Below are 25,206 nucleotides of genomic sequence, written 5' to 3'. Positions count from 1 at the left end.
AATAGGGGAATTTGTTTACTATGTGATATCTATGAAATAAACGTCGTTTCATGTTGCCACTGTAGAGTAGCCAACAATTTTCACGTCCATTCCAAATTACAAGATTGGTGTGGAATTAACCCGGCAATAAAAAGTTTATTTTATTTGCTAAAGTGACGTTTTAAATGTGAATTAAGTGAATATATTTTATTAAAAAAAAAAAACATGGCCCGTTATGGACAACGTCCGGAAAATGCCTTAAAAAGAGCAAATGGTTAGTAAAAAATTTCACAATATGGACGATTGAAACCACGTTGTGACTTTAATTTCGTATATTTAATGTTTCAAAATTTCTATATAAAATAAGATATCGTATTTGATATGGACTGAACAAAGTGTTTTGACAAGTGTTATCATTTTTCTGTTGTAGAATTTATTGAAGTGGGTAAACCCGCCCGTGCTTTAGATACCCTGCAAGAAGTATTTCGTAATAAAAAATGGGCTTACAACTGGTCCGAGTCGGTTCTCGAACCGATTATGTTCAAATATTTAGATCTATGTGTCGAATTGAAAAAATCGCATATTGCAAAGGAAGGATTATTTCAATATCGTAACATGTTTCAATCGGTATGTATTATTATTATTCATTTCATGCTTACCACTTATATTCAGTGGTTTTTAATTAAACAAATAAACATTCTTACTAACGACAGTCTTAATAATATATGCATAGTTTTTGGCAGCGAAAAGCCGAAAATTAAGTCTAGTATTTAAATGTCGAGTTTAGATTAGACGGTGTCATTTTTTCCTTTAGTTCGTTTAGAAAACTTACTGAGTAGAAATTTGATAGCTATAAAATTCGGTTACGTTATGACTTTTGTTTATAAGTAGAATATTTTTCTTTATCGCTGCAATATATAAATTTAAAAGTAACACGAATGATCATTATATCAAAATTCTCAAGGTCATTAGTCGAAAGTGGCTGGGCGTTTTATCTATTTGAGATTTAGGTCGCCGTTTTTCTTATAGTCAAATTATAATTTAAGGTTGGAAGTTAAAAATCAACTGCCCGATTGCTGATATTAGCGTCAGTTCTAACTGACATTTTAATCATGTCTCCAATGAAAAGTCTTAAAAAATATTATTTTGTCAAAAATACTAATGAGTATCTTATAATTATTCGTGCAAGTGCTGCATTAATTATCTATACATGGGATACCACTACTAATCGAGCATTGTATAGACGCAGCCAATGTTGTTTAAAGAGAATAACTTGTAAGTATCCGAAAATAATAGCGGCCATTTCCCCACAAAAATTTTGAATTTTTCTAAGAATTTTTTTATTCCAAATTAGAATCCTTAGACTCGTTATTTAAAGCTACCTACAAATTTTCAACTCTCTTTCTTTTATAGTTTTGTGAAAATAGAATCGGCTTAGTTTTTTTTCTAATAGGGTATTATCGTTAGTCAAAAATAAATCATGAAATTTGATAAAGTTAAAATTTATGTAAAAATATACTTAAATATTCAGATTTCGAGTCATAAAAGCACATTTTTCTTGTAAAACATTAAAGTTAAAAATCGTAATTTCTAAACTGTATATCACGTGAACTAAAACGCGGGTAAGCCCTGCTGTGATGTCATAGCGGTATGAGTCATAGACCATCAGTTAGTTCAGTGTAGACAGCTGGGTATAATGTATACATAGATAATAAGTATTTATATTTATTATAATCAGATGTCTATGAATATATCTGTCAAAGTTATTTGTGTTATTTCATATAGTGATACCCATATTACGCCATCAAATTGGATGCCCGTGTTTTTGACTGTTTAAAAAATGTTTAAAATTTAAGTTTTTGGCAAGAGGGTGTGTATTTTTCCGAAATAAATTTTTGATGGCTTTTTGTTAGCAAAATCAACATTTTGAAGTACTTTTTCAAAAATATTGGAATATTAGGTAGGTTTGTGTAGGAACTTACTATTTTTTACTCCAATTTTCTCTTAAAATTAGCTATATATATTTTTGGTTCGGTATCATACTCTAAGTGTAAGAAGAAAAAGTTAGTATATTACAATGTAAGAAGACTATTTTCTTCTACTTAAAGTTAGTGTAAAGTGTATGCACTATTGTACCAAGAAAACATATCTGTAAACAAAACAAGTGAAAACAAACAATTGACTGAGTTATTTGTTGAAATACCATGTATAGGCAGTGTTGATAACTCACATTTCACATTCATTCATTTCTGACATATTTAAATGATATTCTCATATAATGCGCAAGTGTTGATGCGCATTCGTTTGTTTTTTTGACGTCACGTAAATAACAAAAGATATTCACTTTGATATTCCTATATTAATAAAATTTGCACCTAATTAACGCCCTCGTGGGTAAACAGTGATGTTTACAAAAAAATGTTTCAAACAAAAGTTTTATATTTTTTTATAAGCAACATTTTTTACATTTAAACTTTTGTTCTATCTCTAACGGTTTACAAGATGGGTACTACGGACCCATGACCCAATTGACCCATGTTGCTCATTTACGAACTTGACCTCACTTTTTACGTCCTAAGCACGCTGTAAAAATTTCAGCTTGATATCTCTTTTCGTTTTTGAGTAATCGTGTCCACAGACGGACGGACGGACGGACAACCGGAAATGGATTAATTAGGTGATTTTATGAACACCTATACCAATTTTTTTTTGTAGCATCAATATTTTTAGGCGTTACAAACTTGGGACTAAACTTATAATACTATGTATATTTCATATATACATGGTATAAAAAGGTTAATATTTTTATTTGTTTGCAAATTTCAATCATTTTTTGAAAATTTTATTAAAATCTGGCTTTGAATAAAATTGAATTGAATAACCATTCCTAGAAATTGATGAAAAAAAGATAATGATTTTCATTCAATTTCAACAAGGCGAAAGTGATGAAAATCACGAATGTGTATTTTATACCTATATAGGGCAAAATTAAGGGGGCTATTACTAAAAACCATGTTATTTTTTTCTTATATTACCGGAAAGATTTTTTCGATTTTGTCCGAATTCTTACATTAAAAAAATTATTTGTACTTATTCTTTCGTTCTTATATCTTTCATTAATATTTTTTAATTTATAAAAAAAATTATGCAAGGAGAATGTTAGCCGGAACACAGAAACAATTTGTTTTCGGACCTTTATAAATATTTTTTTCTACTTTTTCATTCCGAATCACACCCTGAAGTAGAGTTGGTAAATTTTATAACTCCGTGTATAATTATGAAGCTCTTTTATTGATAAAGCATACTAGAGTTATTGCAGTTTAAAATTTCGAAACAAAAAATAATTTTTGTTTTATCCAGAGATTATGCGATTTTACTGTGTACTATTTGACCCGTGTTAATCTGGTAACCTCTATTGTTACGATAACGGTGTAGTTAAAATAAAGTAAACACTCAATTCACTTAGTTATTATTCGTCAGAGCCATCTTAAAACAATTCTTTGTTTGCATTTTAATGATAATTTTTTAAATATAGTTTTCGTTTCTTTCTTTATCAGTGTGGCATCTATAAAAATAATTATGAGTTTCTTTCCACACTCATTATTATTAAAGATCACTGAAAAGGCATCAAAATCGAACAATAACTTTCTTGCTAGATTACTAAAAACCTGGATTACTAAAGACAAAATGTCTTATATCCTGTTATGCCGAGTTTACACCTTGATAAATGAAAATTGTAAGTTTAGTTAATTTTTTGAGTTGTAAGTAGCTACAATATAGTATACCAAACGGGTTTAGTGTTATTATTTGCACTAGTACTTAATAAACTGGAAAATCGCCACAACTTACAGAACTTTCTAAAAATAATACATTTAAAAAAAATAAATGTATAAAATTTACAAAAAAAAAAAAATTAATAATAATAATAATAGTAATGTACTGTATATTGATTTAAGCCAGAGATCTCTGAAATTCAGACTATGAAGTATACCCCAAAACCACCAATGACTTACTTAAAAAGTATAATACTTTATGTAACTTAATTAAACTAATTTTAAAACAAGTGTAATTTTCCCAAATTGTTGACCAAAGGTTATTGAGTAAATCGTTTAACAATTTTTATTCTATAAGTTTTTAATCAAAACTGGTTTTAAAAAATATTTCTTATGTTACTAAGTAAATTATCGATTTTCAGGTGAATGTGGGATCTTTAGAAAATGTCATTCGTGGTTATTTACGTATGGCTGAAGAAAAAACAGAAAATGCACGTGAACAATCTGCGCAAGCTGTTATTGATATTGACGATTTAGATAATTTAGCAACACCAGAAAGTATATTATTAAGTGCTGTTTCTGGTGAAGATGCTCAAGACCGTTCCGATCGTACAATTTTAACACCATGGGTGAAATTTTTATGGGAATCATATTGTCAATGTTTAGAATTATTACGTACAAATGCGCATGTTGAAACTTTGTATCATGATATAGCACGCATGGCATTTCAATTTTGTTTAAAATATAATAGAAAAACAGAATTTCGTAAATTATGTGATAAATTACGTAAACATTTGGAAGATATTTGTAAATTGCCACAACAAGCTGTGAATGTTAGCATTTCCAAACCAGAAACACAACAATTGAATTTAGAAACTAGACTTTATCAACTTGATTCGGCAATACAAATGGAGTTATGGCAGGAAGCCTATAAAGCCATTGAAGATATTCATGGTTTAATGTCAATGTCGAAAAAGTTTCCTGTACCAAAAACTATGGCCAATTATTATCAAAAATTAGCAATGGTTTTTTGGAAAGCTGGTAATTATTTATTCCACGCAGCTGCATTGTTTAAATTATTCCAGTTATCAAAAGAAATGAAAAAGAACATTACCGTTGAAGAATTACAAAGGTAAAATAAAATTTAACAAGAAAAATTTTTAGAAACCAAAATGATATAAACGCATATTGTGAATTATTTTATACTGTTTTAGTTTATCTAAATAATAATTATATTAAAAGAATTAGGGCGGTTTTTACTTTGAAAATTCAATATTTTCTTTAGCTGGAAGAATAATTTAACGATAAAAAATGCTCCTGTTTCAAAATCAAACAAATATGGTTTGACACAATTGTATAAATTCTGCAGAATTTATGAAATACAAAAATCTATAAATATGTAAAAATTAACAGAAAAAAAATATCGTTATTAAAAAAAATTTAGCTCAAGAAAGAATATCATTTTTATATTCTTTGAATCTGAATTTAATGCTATAAATCTTTTTTATTAACAGAATGGCTTGTAGAGTTTTGATTGCCACACTTTCAATACCATTGCCGTCTGCACATCCTGAATTTGATCGTTTTATTGAAACGGATAAATCACCGTTGGAAAAAGCACAACGACTTGCTGTACTTTTAGGATTATCGCAACCACCTACAAGAGCTAGTCTTTTAAAAGATATTGTAAGTATTATAATAGATTAAATATTTATCTTATCCATCATACAAATTTGGCTATCTGTTTTTGTGTTTTTTTCGATCATCAGACAAAAACTATTGAACTGTTTATCTGCATTTTATCTTCCTACTATAGCGAGAGCCAGAAATATTACCATAAACCTACATTTTCTCACAATTCTTACTTATAAATTTGAAAAAATACAAGATTATAGGCACTTTTTTGGAAGGTATTATCAGCTATTAAAATTTTCAGATATAAATCTGAGCCAATCCTGCATCACTACTGAAGAACGATAACGATTTTTTTTTTACCAACTCTCCCACACCACTTTAATTTTATGCAATTTTCTACAATAAAAATTTCTTTTTAGGTACGGGTAAACGTTGTAAATTTAGCTACACCACAATTACAAGACTTATACAATTGGCTCGAAATTGAATTCCATCCATTATTATTATGTGGTCGTGTTCATAGTGTTATTGAAATACTAGCGAGTGATGAAAGTTCACCATTACAACAATACATACCTGCATTACAAGATGTAACGCTTGTACGATTAGTTCGTCAAGTTGCTCAAGTCTATCAAACAATTCAAATTGCACGTTTACTGGAGTTGGCCAAATTCACCGATGCATTCCATTTGGAACGTTTACTTGTTGATTGTGTCCGACACAATGATATGCAAATACGTATCGATCATGGTAAACAATGTATACACTTTGGTATGGATTTGAGTGAAAGTCAACGTGAAGATAAACCTGAAGGACCGACATTACAATCCATGCCGAGCGAACAAATTCGTAATCAATTAGTGAACATGGCATCTGTTTTGTATAAATCTGTTAATGTTATTAATCCGAATAAGAAAAAGGTAAAAATTATAAATTTAAATCAGTTCCAACGAAGTTAAACAAAATTCTTAAAATTATTGAAAACAAAAAATAACTTAAAGGATTATCATTATAATTGAGTTGTCAATGTTAATCGGTAAAAATTAAACTGAGTTATCGGTAATACATTTTAAATTAGTTTATATCTGAAACCCGTGAACACACAAAGATTTTAATTCAACCGAACTAAAGTACTTTGTTAAAAATAAACTAAATGTACAAAAATTGGACGTTTTGAAGAGCTTTGGAAATTAATATTTTAGTTGACACTAGCGTGGCAATCGTTATTTTAATACCGACAGATGCAATTCTATGTTCCAAATCCAAATAAAGAACGATCTATATATTTCAGTTCTGTGAAATCAGAACTGATATTTAGCAATTTCGACAACGCGTTAGTCTTGTTTTAATTGAAAATAGCTCGTTTAAATGACAGAAACTAAAAAATTAAAAGAATTCGCTTAAAATGTCTATTCTTTTTCATACTTTTAACAAAATTTTCAAAGAATTAAAGAAATAATTGACACAATTTTTTTTTTAAGATTGAACGTGAAAAATTGCGTATGCAAATGGTACAACTATATCATGAAAACAAAGTTAAAGAACATCATAGAATTTTACAACGTCATAAGATTATTGAAGATCGTAAAGAATATATTGAACGATTAAATACCGTACGTGAGGAAGAAGAATTACGTCGTCAAGAAGAAGCACAACGTCAAATACTTCTCGCTGAACATAAACGTTTAGAACAAGAACGTGAAGAACGTGAAAGAAAACGTCAACAAAATGAAATTCAACAAATTAAAGATCGACACCTTAAGGAAAAAATGCAACAAATATCACAAACCAGCCATGGTCAAAAAGTTCTTAAGAAACTGGATGAAGATGTAAGAAATTTTTTATACTGTATTTCATAGGCATTAAAATTGTTAAGTCAATTTTTATATAGAAACAAAAATTAGAAAATTGTATTTATTAAAAATTTCGGAACATGTCTAAGTATATCGACCAAATCATAAGACGTTTTCTAAAATTTATTTAGAACATATTTATCCTTCAAAAACTCAATATCGCGAGCCAGCACACATTCAAAAATAATATGCAAATTTATACAAGTGACCTACCTAAAATTTCGAAATCGAAATCGATAATCAAAAAACGTAAAAATCAAGCTGTTTCTTTTTTTAATGAAACCACAATTTTTTTAGAAAATTCTTTAACTCTATGTTTAATCCCTCTTAGAATGAGGAGATACGTGTTTTTGAGTTTATTGATTTTCAATTTCGTTTTCGAAATATTAGGATGGAAACTTAAAAAAAAGTTGACTTGTGCAAAGATCGGGTGTCAAAGATCCATTTGGTATAAATAAAGACAAATATCAAGTTTATTTCTAAATAAACTGATAATAACGTGATTCTGTATTTCACTAACACTTCCAGGAGGAATAGATCATCCATTATAAAAAAAAAGTTAAATTTTATCTTTCAAACAAACTACAAATTAATGAAATAGTACAATTTTAAAATTTAGTTGAAAAGATAATCTCCATTCCCACGATTGAAACCCTTTAGTTTTTCGTGTTTGTAAAAAGGTTGAATATTAGAAAAAAATAGGAAAATTCGACAATAAAAAGAGAAAGAGGCTAACAAAATGAATCGAGTTTAAATTAAATTGCACTAATATTAGATTGTAATACATATTTAAAGTTGAAATTTGAATGATATCACTCATATTTATTTTTTAATGTTGACAGGAAATTAAAAAATTAGATGCTGAACAGATAGCGGCACGTGAGGCTGAAGAATTACATAAAGAACGTCGTGAACTTCAAGCTAAATTAAAATCACAAGAAAAGAAAAACGATTACTACGAACGTGCTAAACGTTTAGAAGAAATTCCATTATTAAAGAAAGCATTTGAAGAGAAACTAGTAAGTTTTGATAATAAATTGTTGATACGAACAAATAATTGTTAATTTATTTAAATTTTAAAAATTTTTAGAAACAAGATAAAGAGTTTTGGGAACAACAAGAGAATGAAAGAATTCAATTGGCCATTGAAGAACGTAAATTGGCTGTTGCTAATCGTGAACGTCTTCAACGAATGAATCCTGACCGAGAGGCTTTCTTAGCAAAATTGAAATCCGAACGAAATAGTTTATATGAGGATAAATTAAAAGAATTTGAAAAATTACTAGCCGAAGAACGTACTAAACGACTAGCAGAACGAGCTCAGAAACGTAAAGAAGACCGTAGAGCTAAATGGCTAAAAGATAAAATGGAAGAAGAGGAACGTAAACGTGAAGAAGAACGAAAGAAAGAAGAAGAGGAGCGTAGAAAGAAAGAAGAAGAGGAAAGACGCATACGTGAGGAAGAAGAACGTGCCGCACGTGAAGAGAAAGAACGTTTACAAAGGGAAATGATTGAACGAGCTGAAAGAGCTGCAGCTGTTCAGAGAATTCGAGAGGAAGAAATTGAAAAGAAATTAATGAAAGAAAAAGAAGAATCTTTACGTGAACGTGAAAAAGATTCAAGTTGGAGAAAAGGTGGTAGTGCTCCACCCGAAAAAGATGCTGCACCTCCGGAACGGCGTGGTGAATCAGACTCATGGAGAGGGCGTGTTAGAGATAGTGGAGCATCACCTGTTGAGAAAGAGAAAAAATCAGAAGTATGGCGACCTACTGCTTTACGTGGTAGAGATAGAGATCCAGATTCAAAACCTGAACCAATTGAGCGAGATGCTGGTAGAGGAGATCGAGATGTTGAACGAACTGAACGACGCATTGAACGAGGAGATGGTGGTAAAGGCTCTGATTCATGGCGTACAGAACGTAGAGACATTGAACCACGAAAAGAAGACCGTCCACAACGCGGAGATGATCGTGAAGATCGGCGACCAGTTGATCCAGAAGAACGTCGTATCGGTGCTGATAAAGATGACCGCAGAGAAAGAGACGATCGTAGGGAAGATCGTCGTGAGCGTCGTATAGGAGGTGATCGAGATGGTGAACGAAGATTTGGTGACCGTAATGATGATCGTAGACGCGATGATCGTTTTGAACGTCGAGATGACAGAGACAGAGGTTTTGATAAAGGATTTACTGATCGAAGTGATCGTTTTGGAGATCGTGGAGGTAATCGTGATGGAGGTACATGGAGAAAAGCACAGGATGGTGCTGACGATGGTCCAATACGCAGAGGCGGAGGAATATCTCGTGGTGGGCCACGTGATAGGGATCAACGTGGTGGAGGTGGGGCAAGTCGAGATGGAGGCGAGCCACGAGATCGTGATAGTGATTGGAGAAAAGAAAGTCCGAGAGAAGATAGGTTCAGGCGAGATGATGATCGTAGAGAGGACAGACCTCCTCGCAAAGCTGAAAATGAAATTAGACGAGGTGGTGATCGTGATGATCGTCGTGATCGAGGACCTATTTCACGTGGCTCAGATAGAGGTAAGCAACTTGTTCCAAACAACGTTTTTGGTTTAGGCTTAATTATAAAGCTACGTACACTCGGAGATAAAAAACTAGCGTACAGTTTTTACTATTCGCTCCGAGCGTGAATTTCGTTTCCATGACAACGATACACTACTTTAATTATAGAATTAATGGATGCATATATAATTGTGTGGATTGCATTGAAAACTTACATTTAAAATTTAATATTCTTGTTTCACAAATTTAAATAAATAATTACGATAATTAACATTTGAAAAATAATATTTGTACAATTTGATTTCTTATTTTCACAATTTTTAATGCATTAAGTTTAATTAATTAGTGTTTTTCAATCATTTTAATTTGACAGTTTCTATATCATTAACATGTAAATAATTGCAAATTAGTCATAACAGCCCACTTTATCTCCAAAATTTTTCACTTAAAGCGCTGGCATCGATTTTATTATCCCTACCATGACTACGCACACAACGAATAGGGCAGTAAACTAGCATGCCTGTTCCACACCAGGAGTCAAAACTTGACGTATATTTTGCTGTAGTTAATTTTTGATATATATAAAGCCGAAATTCATTTTGTTTTCAGGCATTTTAAAAGAATTTAGTTTTTTCTTTTGCTTAAATAACTTTACGAAATGTTTACGATCAAGCATGAACATATATTTTTCGTATTAACGATATTTTTAGATGTAAAGAACATCTGAAACAATTGAACAAAATTTTTCATAATTCAACTTTTTATTGAAACTTAATAAAGTTATTAAAATTGCAAATGAGTAAACTATAAGGATTAATGATTCTTCCCAAGTGTATCTTCTTATCTCCAAGGGTTTGGAAATATAGGAGGAGGTTTAAAATTTTAAAACCCCAAATACAACGCCAATGGATTTATAATAGAATTTATTCATTAAGTCTCAACGTACTCAATTATAGAAAAATAGCTTTTGTCATAGCTCCCAACGAAGCAACTTGATACTAAGGCGAGTTTAGCTAAATCACGCCAGTAGTTTAGCTGTACTACTTAAAAACGAGTACTAGTACGAATATATTGGTTTCATAGCTAATGAGGTAATAAATTAACTTTGCACCCGAGCCGTATACATAGTTTGTAATATCTATTGTACTCTTATCATTATTATCAGTGGGAAGATATTTTTTACTATTTGTATCAAAACTAAACTGAATGTTTTGATTGTTGTAAACTCACTACAGTGTTAACCACTATACTAGTACTCAATTTAATGCAGTAACAAGTGAAAAGAAACAATTGACTTAGTTAATTGTTGAAATACCATGCATAGTCAGTGTTGATTTCTTTATCACATAACACATACAAAAATGTTTATACAGTGTTGATGCGCAGTCGTTTGTTTTTTTGACGTCACGTAAATAACAAAAGATATTCACTTTTAAATAAACACACACACACACTGATATACACTTATATTAATGCATACTATAAAATTTGCACCTAATTAACGCCCTCGTGGGTAAACAGTGATGTTTACAAAAAAATGTTTCAAACGAAAGTTTTTTATTTTTTTATAAGGAACATTTTTTACATTTAAACTTTTGTTCTATCTCTAACGGTTTACAAGATGGGTCCTACGGACCCAAGACCCAATTGACCTATGATGCTCATTTACGAACTTGACCTCACTTTTTACGTCCTGAGTACGCTGTAAAAATTTCAGCTCGATATCTTTTTTCGTTTTTGAGTTATCGTGACCACAGACGGACGGACGGACGGACAGCCGGAAATGGACTAATTAGGTGATTTTATGAACAGCTATGACAAAATTTTTTTCCTAGCATCATTATTTTTAAGCGTTACAAACTTGGGACTAAACTTAATATACTATGTATATTTCATATATGCATGGTATAAAAAGCGTGAGCTCATGTGTCTTATAAGAAAAATAAAACTGTACCCACTAGTAAAAACTCCTATTTTAAAAAATTCCAATTAGTATATTATACGTGCATGAAAATTGTCCCATTAGACTCACTAGACTAGAATTGTTGTTTGAAGGAATCCCAACTTTGATATGAATGACTCTAGATCGGAGTTCTTAAGCTAAATGGTGGTATTTAAAAAAAATCCACACCAAAATTAGACTCTCAAGTGGGCTTAGAGTAACAATTGAAGAGAGAGACTAACTACAATTCTCAGATTGTAAAGTATTCTCGAAGAGTATTTTATTATTAATCATTTTTTAATTTGTATTTAAAAAAAATGTATTATTTACAGGACGTGAACAACCAGCCGCAGCTGATGGTGAGGATGGTGCATGGCAATCAGTGGGTCGACGTCGTTAACAACTCTTGAATATTTAGAACTAAAAAATGTAAACTATTGATAACATAGGAGATATCCTTCATTAAAAAAATGGTTTTGCATAATAATATTATTCTTTTATTTTATTGTTTTTTTTTTTTTGAACAAAGAATTTGTTAATGTCAGGATTTACAAATTCGAAAATTCCTCAAGTATATATAAATTAGTTAAGAATATAATTATTATTGTATTCAATTAATCCGTGTTCATCTTTATATTTTTACAAACAGACCTACCATACATACAAAATGCACGGTATTTAAATAAGTTATAGTTACGATTATTAATATTGGGTTAACTACCACTACCAATTGTATTCTTTATTTTATTGGTTCATTTTACAAACACCAGATGTGTTAGTTTTTTTTTTTTTGATGGTGAATAGCAAACAATGTAATATTTTGTTCATTTTAATATCATTTATTATATTATTATGTATAAAAATAAAGCTTCTTTTCTAAACAATACAAACACTTGTTTTTGATAGAAAAATCAAAAGGATGTTTGGGATCTCTTGCAAAAACTTCACAATTCCTCTCAATAAACAATCAAAAGAGCCCCCCCCCCTTTTTTTTTTACATTTGATTACGCTAAGCAATACTTTCATATTGATTGCCATATTCATATATATTTATGTGTTTTTTATGTGTGAAAGGCTAAGGCATTATCCTTTATCCGATACTCAAAATTTTTGTGAAGGTCCTACTCAAATCAAAAAAATAGGTAGGTAAACATATTAGGCGATTAATAATTATTTTCTTACAATGATGAAAATTCGACAAATGAAGAAATTACAAACCCAAACTCGTGCGACGAGATTATTTTCAGAACGTAGATGATTATGAATTTTATTTTCGCGAAAAATTATTTGTTTTGTATTTATTGTTAATGATGTAAGGTAAGTTATTTAAATTATTTTTAAAAAACAGTTACATGCAATTCAGAAAATTTAAAAAGCGCCGTTGCCCATGGTGGTAATTTAGTACCCGTCATATATTTTTTGTGGCTAGGCAGAAATAAGTATGTATGAAGTTGCCAAAAATACAGGAAGGAAACCTGCAGACATGCGCGTTTTAAACAGAGAAAGCCCAACGATAGAAGAACGTTAGGTATAATGAATGCTTTTAGCTGACCTAATCGTTCAGAGTTTCTCGGTTGGTATTGGCACTCCATCCATGGATAATCAATTTTTTCTTTAAGATACATGGGAAGTCGATACTAACCGATCAGTTTAGTTAAGGTAGTACCTACACGAAAGTGATATTCCAAGAATTTCTCAAAACTCAGAATATAAAATATTTAATTCATAATACACTTGCTGTTAAAATTAGAAGATGATTTACCATGCCATACATGAGATATTAGCAATTAAAAGTGACGCAATTTGTACGTGTACATGGGAGAAGTGTATAAAAATACACAAATTTACAAATATTATATTTATTTACCAATGAATGACGTCCACCATCTCTATGAAAAACTAATATAATGTAGAATACTATATTTAGAAAATATATAAATAAAAATAAAAATTATTTACCATATAGTTTCGATAAAAAACTTAAATAAATAACTCGTTTTAGCGATGATTTTTGTGGAAAAGATATGAAGACTAATGTTAAAGGCATATGTCATAGTGTGTGTGTTTATATGTATACTAGAATCAGTAGTGAGGAACTACAGTCTTTTGAAAATAATATATGGTATATGTATAATAGTCATAGCACAGTTAATGCACTGAATGATAGTATTAGTCCAAAACTTTTTGACTGGACGGTCGCGGAGGAACTACCTTAAACCAAAGATTACAAATACATAGAGAACAAAAGTTCTCATGGTACAACTAAATAAAATACATCGGTATTTATATTAACCGATAGATGACTCTATGCGCATAATATTTTTATTTTGTCTCATCATAGGCGTGCATTTATGAAATAACGTCCCTAAAAATTCAAGCAAATAAACTTGATTATATTTTTTCTTAAAATAAATTTAATTTTATCACCTCTATTGTAATTTATTTCTCTTTTTCCGATTTCACATTAAAATCACCGAGGATAATTGTTCTTTGATTACTCTTGGCAAATCCAAGCGTATCGTGTAGCTGATTGAAACTACACTGAATATCTGAAAATCCGGATGTTGGTGTCTAAGCTTGAATCAAAGGTGTTTTAACTTTATTCCAATTAATATACGGAGGCCCAATGTTAAATTTGACAAAATCGCTATCAGAAAAAAACTATCGCTATCAAAGAAAACAAAAAATACGTTATAGAAGAAAACAAGCAAAAAAACAGAACGTTTTTTGTTTAATCAATGGCTAAGTTAACTAAAAACATTCGCAAAAGTAAAAAAAAAGGTTTTTTGCGATTAAAAAAAGTTTACGTCCAATGCAAAAAAATTAAATGGGATAGTTCTAGATGTCAAAAAAAACTATCGATTGATGTATGGTAAGTCCGATTTGGTTGCGTAGACGCCGAGAAAACTTGAAAAAATGAGCGAAAATAGTCGTTTTTACATTTGCTTATAACTTTTTATTATTTATTTTAAAGTTGATATTTAATGAAGTTATGAGTAATAGGTTCACAAATCTTCAGTTTCTTTTGTTAGCAAAAAATTTTGAAAATATCACATTTTTTCGAAAAAGGACACCTTTCGTAAAAACTTTGCTCTTGGTGAAGGGACTATGGCAGAGCGGTCTTTTGGGGCTGAATCTCTTCGTCTAGACTTCTTCGAGCATATTTCAGCAACAGGTTAAATTTTTTAATTTTTGATTCCGAAATCGGGCATCGAAAATGTGGAATGCAGAAACACTCGATGTAACGGGATCATAGTCGTCGTTACACGAAAGATAACAATTGCAAATATTTTTTAAATGTAATTATTTATTAGTAACGTGTGCAATTTTTAGAGCTCTACGAGTTTTACATTTTACCGCAAAAAATCCATCCCAAAAAAATGCACTTTTTCATTGCCCGATTTGGTCAAATAAAAAAATTTCACTTTCTGCTAAAATATCAAGCTCGAAGAAGTCGTCTAGAAACCGCTCTACCATAGTCCCTCGGCCAAGTTTTCTGATAGCGATTTTGTCATCCGTTTCGTAGATAAATTGGATTACTTGTTTAGTGTTCAGTTTTAGAAATATAATTGTACCTGAAAATGGTATCCATTAGTTACTAAATTAGAATTATAATTAAAAACAAAAAAAAAGCTTTTGATTTGTCCGATAAAAATTTATTTTCCCAAATATAATAGTTTACACAGTTTACAAAACGAAATACAAAGGATTATATTATTACCTTATCGAAAGGTGAATTATTATCATGTTGTGTTTTTATAACGAAAATCGTGTAGTTTCATAATAATTTTCATCACAATTGAGAATACTTTTTTGGGTGTTATATGACAGTTTCTTAAAATTCTTAAAAATTTTCTGTATGGATAACAATCCAATCTGCGAATTCTTTAAATTTAAAAGTATAATTTTTTAAGCCCTTGGCGGGTAATGGAGCAAAAAATTTAAAAACATTACGAAGTCCACCAATATAACAATAAAAATTAAATTCAAGAAAAAATATAATTAAAATAATAGAAAATGAAATAAAATTTAAAATATATACTTTAACTTGTCAAATTTGATTAAGAAAGATCTGAAAGTTTATTTTGGCCATTAATCTCGAATTTTTGTAATTGAGAATATTCGTCTTTTCATTGTTCCTATATTTTTTTGAGATGAAAAGGTAACAATTATAAATTACTATTTTTAATGATATCAAATCAAATATTCTTCAGAATCTCACTTAACTAAGACTGACTGTGCATATAATTAGAGATTATTATAATAACTAAAAACTTATCAAGAAATTTTAGAATCCACAAATAAACATTTTTAATTAGCTGGAAATTGATTCAAATCTATAGTTAAACAGTTGCTTATTAAACATTCTCCTTGCTGAAAAAAAATAAATTAAATTAAATTAATTATATAAGATTTTGAATCACTTTTCGTAAATTTGAGTACTTACATCTGGAACAATTCCAAACAAGGAATCAGCATGGCTATAAAATTCTTCTTTGAGTGATATAACAATTGTTTGTAAGTTTGCGGTTTTTTCACGAATGTAACTAGCCACTTTACCAATGTTTGTATTATCAAGGGCAGCGTCAATTTCGTCGAGGACGAAGAATGGTGCTGGTTGAAAACTATGTATTGCAAACAATAAGGCTAACGCAGCTACGGTTTTCTCTCCACCAGACAAATTTTGCATTGGTTGAAAACGTTTACCTGGTGCTACACAATTGTAGTTTATTCCATCTAAAAATGGTTCTTCAGGATTTTCTGGCACGATCATAGCTTGAGCTGATTGATTTTTAGTTAACGACTGCAAAATATTACAATAAGATTAGAAAATGAATGTCTTTGAAAGTAATTTGAATACAAACTTTGTAAATGGTGTCAATTTCATTTGCAACGTATTCAAAGCAAGTCATAAATTTATCGTGTCGTTCTTTTTGTACTTTTTCAAAAGCTATTTTAGCTTTCTTTGCTTTTTTTCTAGCATTTTCCAGTTCTTCGTTTGTTGATTGTAGTTTACCTGAAGCTTGTTCAAGTTTTTGTATAGCCTGTAAATTAAATTCAAGTAATAAAGTATTTTATAATGTAAGGTAGTTTCCAAAAAGAGAAATGTATGAAAATATTTGAGATTAAGTACGGCTTCCAATTTTAATAATGATTTTTCTTATAACTAGGTGAAATTAGATGAAAATATTAAAACGATTAAAACGCCTAAGAAGCAATAAATAATTTAGGTGGCACATACGTCATTCTTATCAATAATATCAACTACGGAATATTACTTTCCCCCAAAATAAGAATGTTGAGGAACTTTAAAAGCTCTAATTTTGAATCGTAAGGATATATATATATATATATATATATATATATCCCTTATATACAGGTTAGAAGTTTGCGAATCAAAATTTTCGATACTCCTTACGATACAAAGTTTGAGCTTTTAAAGTTCCTCAACATTCTTATTTTGGAAAACTAATATAAAAACTAATATTAATGTTTCGTATCGAAGAGTGATTTTTTCTTTTCATGTTTGTGGACGAATTAAATATTTACATAAAAAGATTGGAAGGGAGCGGTATTGTCGACACTACCAAAAAGCACTTCCTTAACATGAACTCAATTCATGATAGGTTATATTCGATGTCTACGAGGGAGATATAATAAGAATAGAGTGCGCGAGAGAATAGTGAATGTCCGGGTACTCGCGCCCTCTATTCTTAAAATATTTCTATGCGAGGAACACACTCAGACCATATCAGCTCAAACCAATTTAGCCACTAGAGTTGGCTCACAGATAATCGAATACCTGCTCAAGCTCAATTTGGAGAGCGCATTTCCATAATGCGAACTAATTTTTACAAATTTAATATGCGAAAAGTGCCCCTGGATGATTCAATCAATTAGTAGTTTTCGAAATATTCTGTATTTTCTGAAAATGTAATAGCAATTTTAACGTATAAATTTTTTAAGCTTATATCTGCTTTTCAAACCAAAACTTGGAGCCTACTAATCGAGTGAATCGTCCATAGGTGACTTTATGCATATTAATATACGTAATTCAATTATTCACAATTGGGACAAAAAATGTAATCGATTAGTAGACACCAAGTTGAATTAGATGAAAATCACATTTATTTTGACAATAGAACATGAAATTAAAATATTATACAGGATGTTCCATTTAAAAAATATATAACTTTTGAATTTTTCGTGTTTTCCGGGCATCCTGTACATTACGAAAATAATCTTAAAATGTACAGCCAATAAGCCTTGATATATCCCAGAATCTAAATTTTCTAAAAATCAAGCATAATGTTTTTATCCTTAATTTTTGGGTCGAATAAAGTGAATAACCTTTATATATAATAATAATAATTGGATCTGTATGTAATATTTTGTCGAGACAATGGCTCTTTGCTATATTAGCTCCCATCCTCATTAAACTCCATTTCCTGGTGTAAACTTGTGACCTTTGTGGTCTTTAACCTTCTTATAGGAGAGTAGTCACTGAGAGTATAGTTATCATATTACCATATATTATAATAATAATAAAACATAAGAGGGGTAATAAAACAGAAGGAACATATAAAACAGCAAATTGTACCTTCCTTGGAAAGGTAATGCAAGGAAGGTAAGCAGTTGAAGGTATGGCATCCTGTCGAGACCAAGCTCTACACAGAAAGTCCACAGCTTCTCCATCGAAATTTCTTCCAAGATTTCAGACTCAAACATTCTAAACCAGACGCCCTGTAAGTTTCTGCAGGTGCAAAACATGTATGGAGATTTTATTGTTCTCCAAATAGGCCCTACAAGTGTAATCAGTAGAAATCTCCATGTCATGAAGGAAATAGTTCAGTTTGAGATATAAATATCCTCATTTTAAGTGTGTCTAAAGAGAAAGACTCAAAAAGACACGGGAGAATATCGTGTAATGATGTTTATTTATAAAGTTGCATTTGTTCAACGAAGAGAATGAATAACGACTAGTTTTTAATGTAATCCTAACAAAAAGCATTTTTAAAAGCAGTTGAAAATTACCTTCATATTTGGAGCTTGAATATTTGTAACCGTATCTTGAAGACTTTTAATAGATTTGTTTAAACTGTTTTCTTTTTTCTTTACATCGTCAGGATCTTCAAGGTCTCGTAATGATAAAGATAAATGACGGTAATCAATTTTAATGACTCTAAAATGAAAAAAAAAAAAATTAAATTTAAATAAAAGTTTGTCATAACCTCTTAAGACCTAAACTTAAATAAATCAAGTCTGTAATTATTTTATACGCTTTTTGAGTTCATTTAGGTTAAAGCGAAAAAAAATTTTAATTTTGTATTTTACTTGAAAAATAAAAAAAGTGGGTATACATCTGTGCACTTAAGGTTTGAAGGATCAAAATTCTTATTAGTGTGAATAAAAAACACGTTTTATTATTCGATCATGTTAAAAGAAGTCGTTATTTGCCTGTTTTTTCGTAATAAATGAAGGTGCACGCATATATGAGTATCTGTGGTCTTAAGAGTAACCTACGTGTGACCTTATTAGTAACTTACCGATTTTCCCTAGGGAACTGTCGTGATGAATTATTTGAACTGCCAATAGTCGAATTATTTGTTGAATTTTCTGAATTTGCTGGTGTTTCAAGTGCAATATCTTCCATATTACCTTGTTCCATGGGAATGGCTATGTCATCCATCTAAGAAATTAATAACAGACAAATTTTATTTATTATTCAATAATAAGACATTAAAAGAATACAAATTAAAAGTGATTACTTAACCTTGCACTGTTTTAGAATATTATGTCGAGCGCTTTTTTTGCTTTCTATTTTTGTTTCGATGGACGTAAGTTGTTTTTGGACAGCTTGAATATCTTTAGCAATTGTACCAACTTCACGGCGTGCTTTACCAACTTCTTCCTCCATTCGATCATATTCTTGTTTACGTGCTACTTTCTCAGATTTTAATTTTTCGATATTTTTCATATCGTTGTCTATTTCTTGTCTGTGTTTTGCTTCTACTTTACGACAGGATTCTAATTCTTCCTCGTCATCGTGAACAGCTCGCTCCCAACGTGAAACATTATCTAAATGTTTAAATAAGTGTTTTTAATTTTATCTCAGTGAAAGAAAACCTGTGATATTGAAATATTACGAAAAGAAACTTACTTTGAGTATCTCGACTTTTTTCAAATTCTAAATTACTTGAAATGGCGTTAATTTGCATTTCAAATTCAAGTCGTTTTTGTTTCCTTTGTTCTTGAGTACGTAATTCGCGTTCCTCGTATTGTCTGATGTTACTAACACCAATTTGTTCACAAAAACTAGCGAATACAACATCCTCGACATTATTCATATTCTCTTTGATTTCTTCAATTTTTTGGTCCCGTATTTGCATTGTACGTTCAATCTCGGCAATAGTTGGACCAAATTCTTTCATTTCTTTTTCCAATCGTTTCAGTTCTTTTTCAACAGTTTCTATTTCTTTGGTAGTGGTTGCTAAATCTGCTTTGGAATATTTCAAACGTGATTCATACCCAGCAATCTGTGAATTTAATGTATTCAATTCGGATTCTTTTCGAGAATTTTTCATTGATTCACGTAGCTCTTCAGATAGTTTCTCCTTTTTAGCTTTCAATTGTGCCATATGTTTTTCATCCCAACGTTTAGCTTTACGTGCTAAATCCAAGCTACCACCCGAAATAATTCCAGACTTTTGATAAAATGTACCATCTAAAGCAACGCAATCGTAGCGGTATTTATCCATTTCGTATGCGACTTTGTTTGCATCATCTGGTGTTTCACAAACCAAAGCATTATTCGTTGCAAAAAGTACAGCACGATTAATTGCCTGTGGTTGAAATGTTAACACATCATACAATAACTTGACACCGCTTGGTGATTGAATATTTCTTAAACGTTCCTTCAATGGTTTTGTTTGTAGGTAATCCAATGGTAAAAATGTTTCGGGTTCTAACATCTGTTCTTTTAAATATTGGATACATTGACGTGCTGTATGCTCTGTGTCAACAACAATAGCCTCCATGTACTTACCAAGTACTTTTGTAATTGCTACATTGTATCGTTTGTGTATTGGTTGACACATTGAAATCATGCGATCATACTACAAAATAAGTAAGAATAATGAAATACTAATGTAAAGAAATTTAATTTATTATATAACATATTAATTTTACAGTAAATCCTGTTATTATCTTTTTTTTTTTTTAATTGGATAAGATAGAAAACAAAACTTATTTTTAAAATCCACTAAAAATGATATTTATTTTTAAATCAATAAATTTTCTAGAACAAAAACAAACGCAAAACTATTGTTTCCATCAAGCGGACTACATACGAAAAACAAAACATGCCAATCTTTTGACAAGACTTTGTGTTTTGATATAGGGGAAAATCAATATTAAAGCAATATCTTACATTTCTGGAGCATTGTTCTAGAAAAAACCCGGGCCGCCGGCGGGGCGCATTCTACCGCTGTAAATAAATATTGCCTATACAACGCTTGTTTACAAAACAATTGTTACAAATTTTATTATATATTTATTTAAACATAAATATAATTTTTAGTGGATTTTGTAAAATGATTTTTGTTTTATTTATAATGGAATTCTATAAATTAACGCTCGACAAAATTAATAATGAAAAGAAAGGTTTAGAGTGTCTTCAAACTCTAAAAAATCGACTGGGATATAAACAGTAGGGGTACCTAAGACTGGAATTCAGGATCATATGTTCTAATGGATAGCTCAATTTTGCGTTCTAGGGTTACAAAATTTGATAATGGACTTTTATAGAATTCGACGCGATACTACAGCAAATTAATATTTGTTTAAGATACTTGAAATAATAATTTACGTACCACACCGGGATAATTACTCTTGAATCGTTCTACAATTTCTTGTTTTTTCTTTCGACGCGAGTCTTCATGTTTGTCAACTTTTGCATCGCCAAGTTGTTCAACAACTTCTTCTAATTGTTTTTCAATTTCTAATACACGACCTTTTGACGTACCAACGTCTGATTGCAGCTCTAAACACATTTTTCGCTTCTCTTTTAATGCTTGTTCGTTGGTTCGAATATGATCAGCTAATTTTTCAATACGTTTTTGCATTTCTTCTTTTTCGTGCTCTTTTTGACTACGTTTATTTTCAGCATCAGTACGCATGCGATACACATTATCCAAACGATCTTGATCAGCTTTCTGTTCGCGATTAACCGAATCCAGTTGCTGTAAATATCTTGCTGATTGTTTTCCAGCAGCTTCTTTCAATCGGTGATATTCTCGTACCTAATTCGATTAATGATAAGCATATAAAACATATTGCAAAGAGTTAAGTATCTTTAAATATGCAAACCTGAGCATCTTCTAACTGAACACTTCTCCCTTGGCTTTCAGATTCTCCCGCGATAGTTGCTTCATACTCAGCTTGTTCAGCTTCTACTTTAGCGAGTTCTTCCTCCAACTTTCTAATATCATTCAAATGTGCATCATTTGCTTTACGTGCCTTCTCCAAAGTTTTTTGCGCTCCTTCTAATTTTTTTTGTATATGTGAAACTCTTTCTTTTGCTTTGATAAATTGGGGTTTTTTCTTCGACGTTTCCGCTTCCATTTCACGAATTTCTTGTTCAATTTTTGCTAATTCTCGTCCAGCTTTACCTTGTTCCTTCTTTTTTTCTTTTAATACTTCTTCAGCTTTTTCTTTTTTCTTCTCAATTTTTTCAACTTCATGTTGTTTACGTTTTAATTCTTCTTCAAGCTCTTTGATTTCTCTTTCGTTATGAAACAATCGAAATAATTGCAATTCAATTTGCTTATCCGCCTAAAATAAAAATAAAAAAGTAAAGCAACGAATTTAAATTAGTCGATGTACTAAATGTAAAACGTACCAAATCCGCTTTTAATCGAGCATATTTATCAGCTTCTTCTTTCTCTAATCTGGCTTCTTTTCGTTCAGCTGATATACCTTTTTTCTTTTGATACGAGAATTGTGTTTCTTCTTCAGCTTTTAACATTTCTAATCGAAGGCGATCATATTCTTGCTTTAAAACTCCAGATCTACAAGTAAATAATGAACATTAATGAATAATCAAAGAGTATACTGTTTTATCAAATGATTTTATTAGGAAATGTGTCTCTTTGTGTAGAAAATTTTTTATCAACATTATATACCGAATAAATAATATTAATAATATATTAGAGATTTTATGTCTGTGCTGCTTAAACATGACTTGTAATATCTTGAACAAGTATGCTCTAGTTTGCACAAATAAAAACCATAAATAAAAATTAGCACGTACCCGCTAATTTCTTCGAATAAAGCCGTTCGTTCTTTTGGATTTTTCATAGCTATTGATTCAACTGCTCCTTGAAATACCAAAAAATTCTTTGCTTTTACGTTAATTCCTAACTTTTCTAATTCATTTAAATATGCTTGCTGGGATACGTTCTGATTATTAATTTTATGATCTGATGAACCATAATTGACGGTTCTCATAAAACTTTTTTCGGTGCCATCTTCAAGCTCAAATACAGCAGTTACTGAGCAACTAAAATTGAAACATTCATTAGATTACGTAAAAATATCGAATTTAGTCATTTTAACAGAATACCTTCTAGAAACTGGTTTATTGATGGATGCCCCATGAATTAGATCTGAAAACTTTTTAACTCGAAGGCTTGATGTTTTTTCGCCCATAACAAAACTTACGGCGTCCATAAAATTTGATTTACCTAAATTCAATAATTATAATAATTAGTTATAGAATATGATAAAACGTATCATTAAAAATTACCTGACCCATTTGGACCAATTACTGCGTTAAAAGATTTCAAAGGTCCAATTATCAGTTTGCCTCGATATGACTTGAAGTTTTCAACTTCGATATGTTTTAAAAATGCAGGCATTTTTAATAGTTTTTATGCATTTAATAAATTTATTTCATTATTTAATTACACTGCGAAACTGAGTACTAATCAAACGGTAAACAATAATCTTGGTTATTATTCGATGTATTTATTGTATACAACCGAACGGCGTTACGGCGGTGTCAAAAAGTATACTATCTGCCATCTACCGCTAACGGCAAACAAATATTATAGCCCAGGAGCTGTCAATCTAAAAAGTTCCCTCATACGTGCATATATTTTTTTAAAAAAAAATAGATAGTTTAAAACTATAGGAATTCGAAACGGTAGGTTTGCGTGGTTTTGCAAAGCCGAAAAAATGTTTAAAAAAATTAATTATTAAAAAAATCGATCAATGTTTGTCTCTCATGTTGTGAAATGGTTTGCCTAAAGTATATTCTACAGAAAATTTCATTATCTTTCAGAAAAAATTTACGCAAACCAATTTTTTTAGCCGGGAGAGTCAGGCAAGCCTTTTAAAGTGTGTGATGAGGGAGGAAATTTCTCCCTCATTACGTAACATGATTTTTTTTTTTTTTATTTTGTTCCTTGCAGTGTCTACTTTAAGATTATCTTGGTTTGCGGGCTCAGAAACGGCCGGAAATGTCCAGCAAACCAGCTTAAAGTTCATCTACTCTGAACTCATTTTCAATAAATTAATTTCGATTTCGATTAATTTCGATTCCAGCAACATTCCTCCATGTTGGAAAACCTTGTCGCAGAAAGCTTTGCGTACAATATTTGTAAATACAATGTGGCAAAATGCCACTGAACCTCTGTGTGTCGTATATGAACCCACTGAATGTGGATGGCAATTGAATAGCGACAATAAGTTAGAACCGTTATGGAACAAAGGCCCAGCGGCACCTTCAAAAGTAGAAGAAATTTTGCGAGCAGAAATTAATACCGAAGAATCAGAGGAAGAGAGTGAAGAAGATAAAGAATCAACAAATAGAAATCATTGGAGTATTGATGAAATTGACTTCGATGATTAATGATATAAACTATGTTTGACTTTGATGATCAATAAAATAAACTATGTTTTAGCATTAACAATTGATAATTGTTTTCACTCTATTAAATTATTAAATCCATCCAAAATAAAAATTTCCTATTATTCCTTTAACTATATTTACCCTTTCATTATTTCAAATCGTAAAAACAACAAGACGTCATATCCTATATGAAGTTCGTACTAAAGTATATCAAAAGAAAATATAGAAAAGTAATTTTATAAAATAAAAGTATTTAATAGAAAATAAAAAATAAAAATCACCATAAAACAATAGTAATTTTACAACGAAACATTTATTCTAGTTTATATTTATTGAAAATGAGTTCAGAGTAGATGAACTTTAAGCTGGTTTGCTGGACATTTCCGGCCGTTTCTGAGCCCACAAACCAAGATAATCTTAAAGTAGACACTGCAAGGAACAAAATAAAAAAAAAAAATCATGTTACGTAATGAGGGAGAAATTTCCTCCCTCATCACACACTTTAAAAGGCTTGCCTGACTCTCCCGGCTAAAAAAATTGGTTTGCGTAAATTTTTTCTGAAAGATAATGAAATTTTCTGTAGAATATA

The 25,206-nt window shown here is 30.5% G+C and overlaps 2 protein-coding genes across 2 annotated transcripts; one reads left to right on the top strand and one right to left on the bottom strand.

Annotated features, from left to right (window-relative positions):
• Positions 1 to 66: 66 nt before the first annotated feature.
• Positions 67 to 12,191, top strand: LOC123291050 (eukaryotic translation initiation factor 3 subunit A). Its single transcript, XM_044871487.1, has 9 exons — positions 67 to 253; positions 410 to 606; positions 4,175 to 4,884; positions 5,267 to 5,438; positions 5,807 to 6,307; positions 6,869 to 7,216; positions 8,083 to 8,259; positions 8,331 to 9,780; positions 12,037 to 12,191. The coding sequence occupies exons 1-9, from the start codon at positions 205 to 207 to the stop codon at positions 12,102 to 12,104; spliced, it is 3,672 nt and encodes a 1,223-aa protein (XP_044727422.1). The 5' UTR covers positions 67 to 204; the 3' UTR covers positions 12,105 to 12,191.
• A 3,573-nt stretch (positions 12,192 to 15,764) lies between these two features.
• LOC123304045 (structural maintenance of chromosomes protein 1A) lies at positions 15,765 to 23,757 on the bottom strand. Its single transcript, XM_044886327.1, has 13 exons — positions 23,511 to 23,757; positions 23,328 to 23,448; positions 23,016 to 23,264; positions 22,605 to 22,773; positions 22,073 to 22,537; positions 21,577 to 22,005; positions 19,866 to 20,820; positions 19,479 to 19,783; positions 19,252 to 19,394; positions 18,740 to 18,887; positions 16,570 to 16,749; positions 16,152 to 16,508; positions 15,765 to 16,078 (listed from the first exon to the last, which is right to left on the bottom strand). Exons 1-13 carry the CDS (start codon positions 23,620 to 23,622, stop codon positions 16,016 to 16,018), a joined length of 3,696 nt encoding a protein of 1,231 aa, XP_044742262.1. The 5' UTR covers positions 23,623 to 23,757; the 3' UTR covers positions 15,765 to 16,015.
• Positions 23,758 to 25,206: the final 1,449 nt, after the last annotated feature.

This window comes from Chrysoperla carnea, chromosome 1, assembly GCF_905475395.1.
Source record: "Chrysoperla carnea chromosome 1, inChrCarn1.1, whole genome shotgun sequence".
Taxonomy (NCBI): domain Eukaryota; kingdom Metazoa; phylum Arthropoda; class Insecta; order Neuroptera; family Chrysopidae; genus Chrysoperla; species Chrysoperla carnea.
The sequence above is the reverse complement of the archived record's forward strand: the minus strand, read 5'-3'. Positions and strand labels throughout refer to the sequence as shown.

What these genes read in the sequence shown, in the direction of transcription:
- LOC123304045 (XM_044886327.1), bottom strand. Translation starts at nt 23,622, where the DNA reads ATGCCTGCATTTTTAAAACATATCGAAGTTGAAAACTTCAAGTCATAT. An exon ending in AATAAACCAGTTTCTAGAAG is followed by an intron (nt 23,265 to 23,327) that starts GTATTCTGTTAA and finishes TTTCAATTTTAG; the next exon opens with TTGCTCAGTAACTGCTGTAT. An exon ending in TTCAGTTAGAAGATGCTCAG is followed by an intron (nt 22,006 to 22,072) that starts GTTTGCATATTT and finishes TAATCGAATTAG; the next exon opens with GTACGAGAATATCACCGATT.
- LOC123291050 (XM_044871487.1), top strand. Translation starts at nt 205, where the DNA reads ATGGCCCGTTATGGACAACGTCCGGAAAATGCCTTAAAAAGAGCAAAT. An exon ending in ATCGTAACATGTTTCAATCG is followed by an intron (nt 607 to 4,174) that starts GTATGTATTATT and finishes ATCGATTTTCAG; the next exon opens with GTGAATGTGGGATCTTTAGA. An exon ending in TTAATCCGAATAAGAAAAAG is followed by an intron (nt 6,308 to 6,868) that starts GTAAAAATTATA and finishes TTTTTTTTTAAG; the next exon opens with ATTGAACGTGAAAAATTGCG.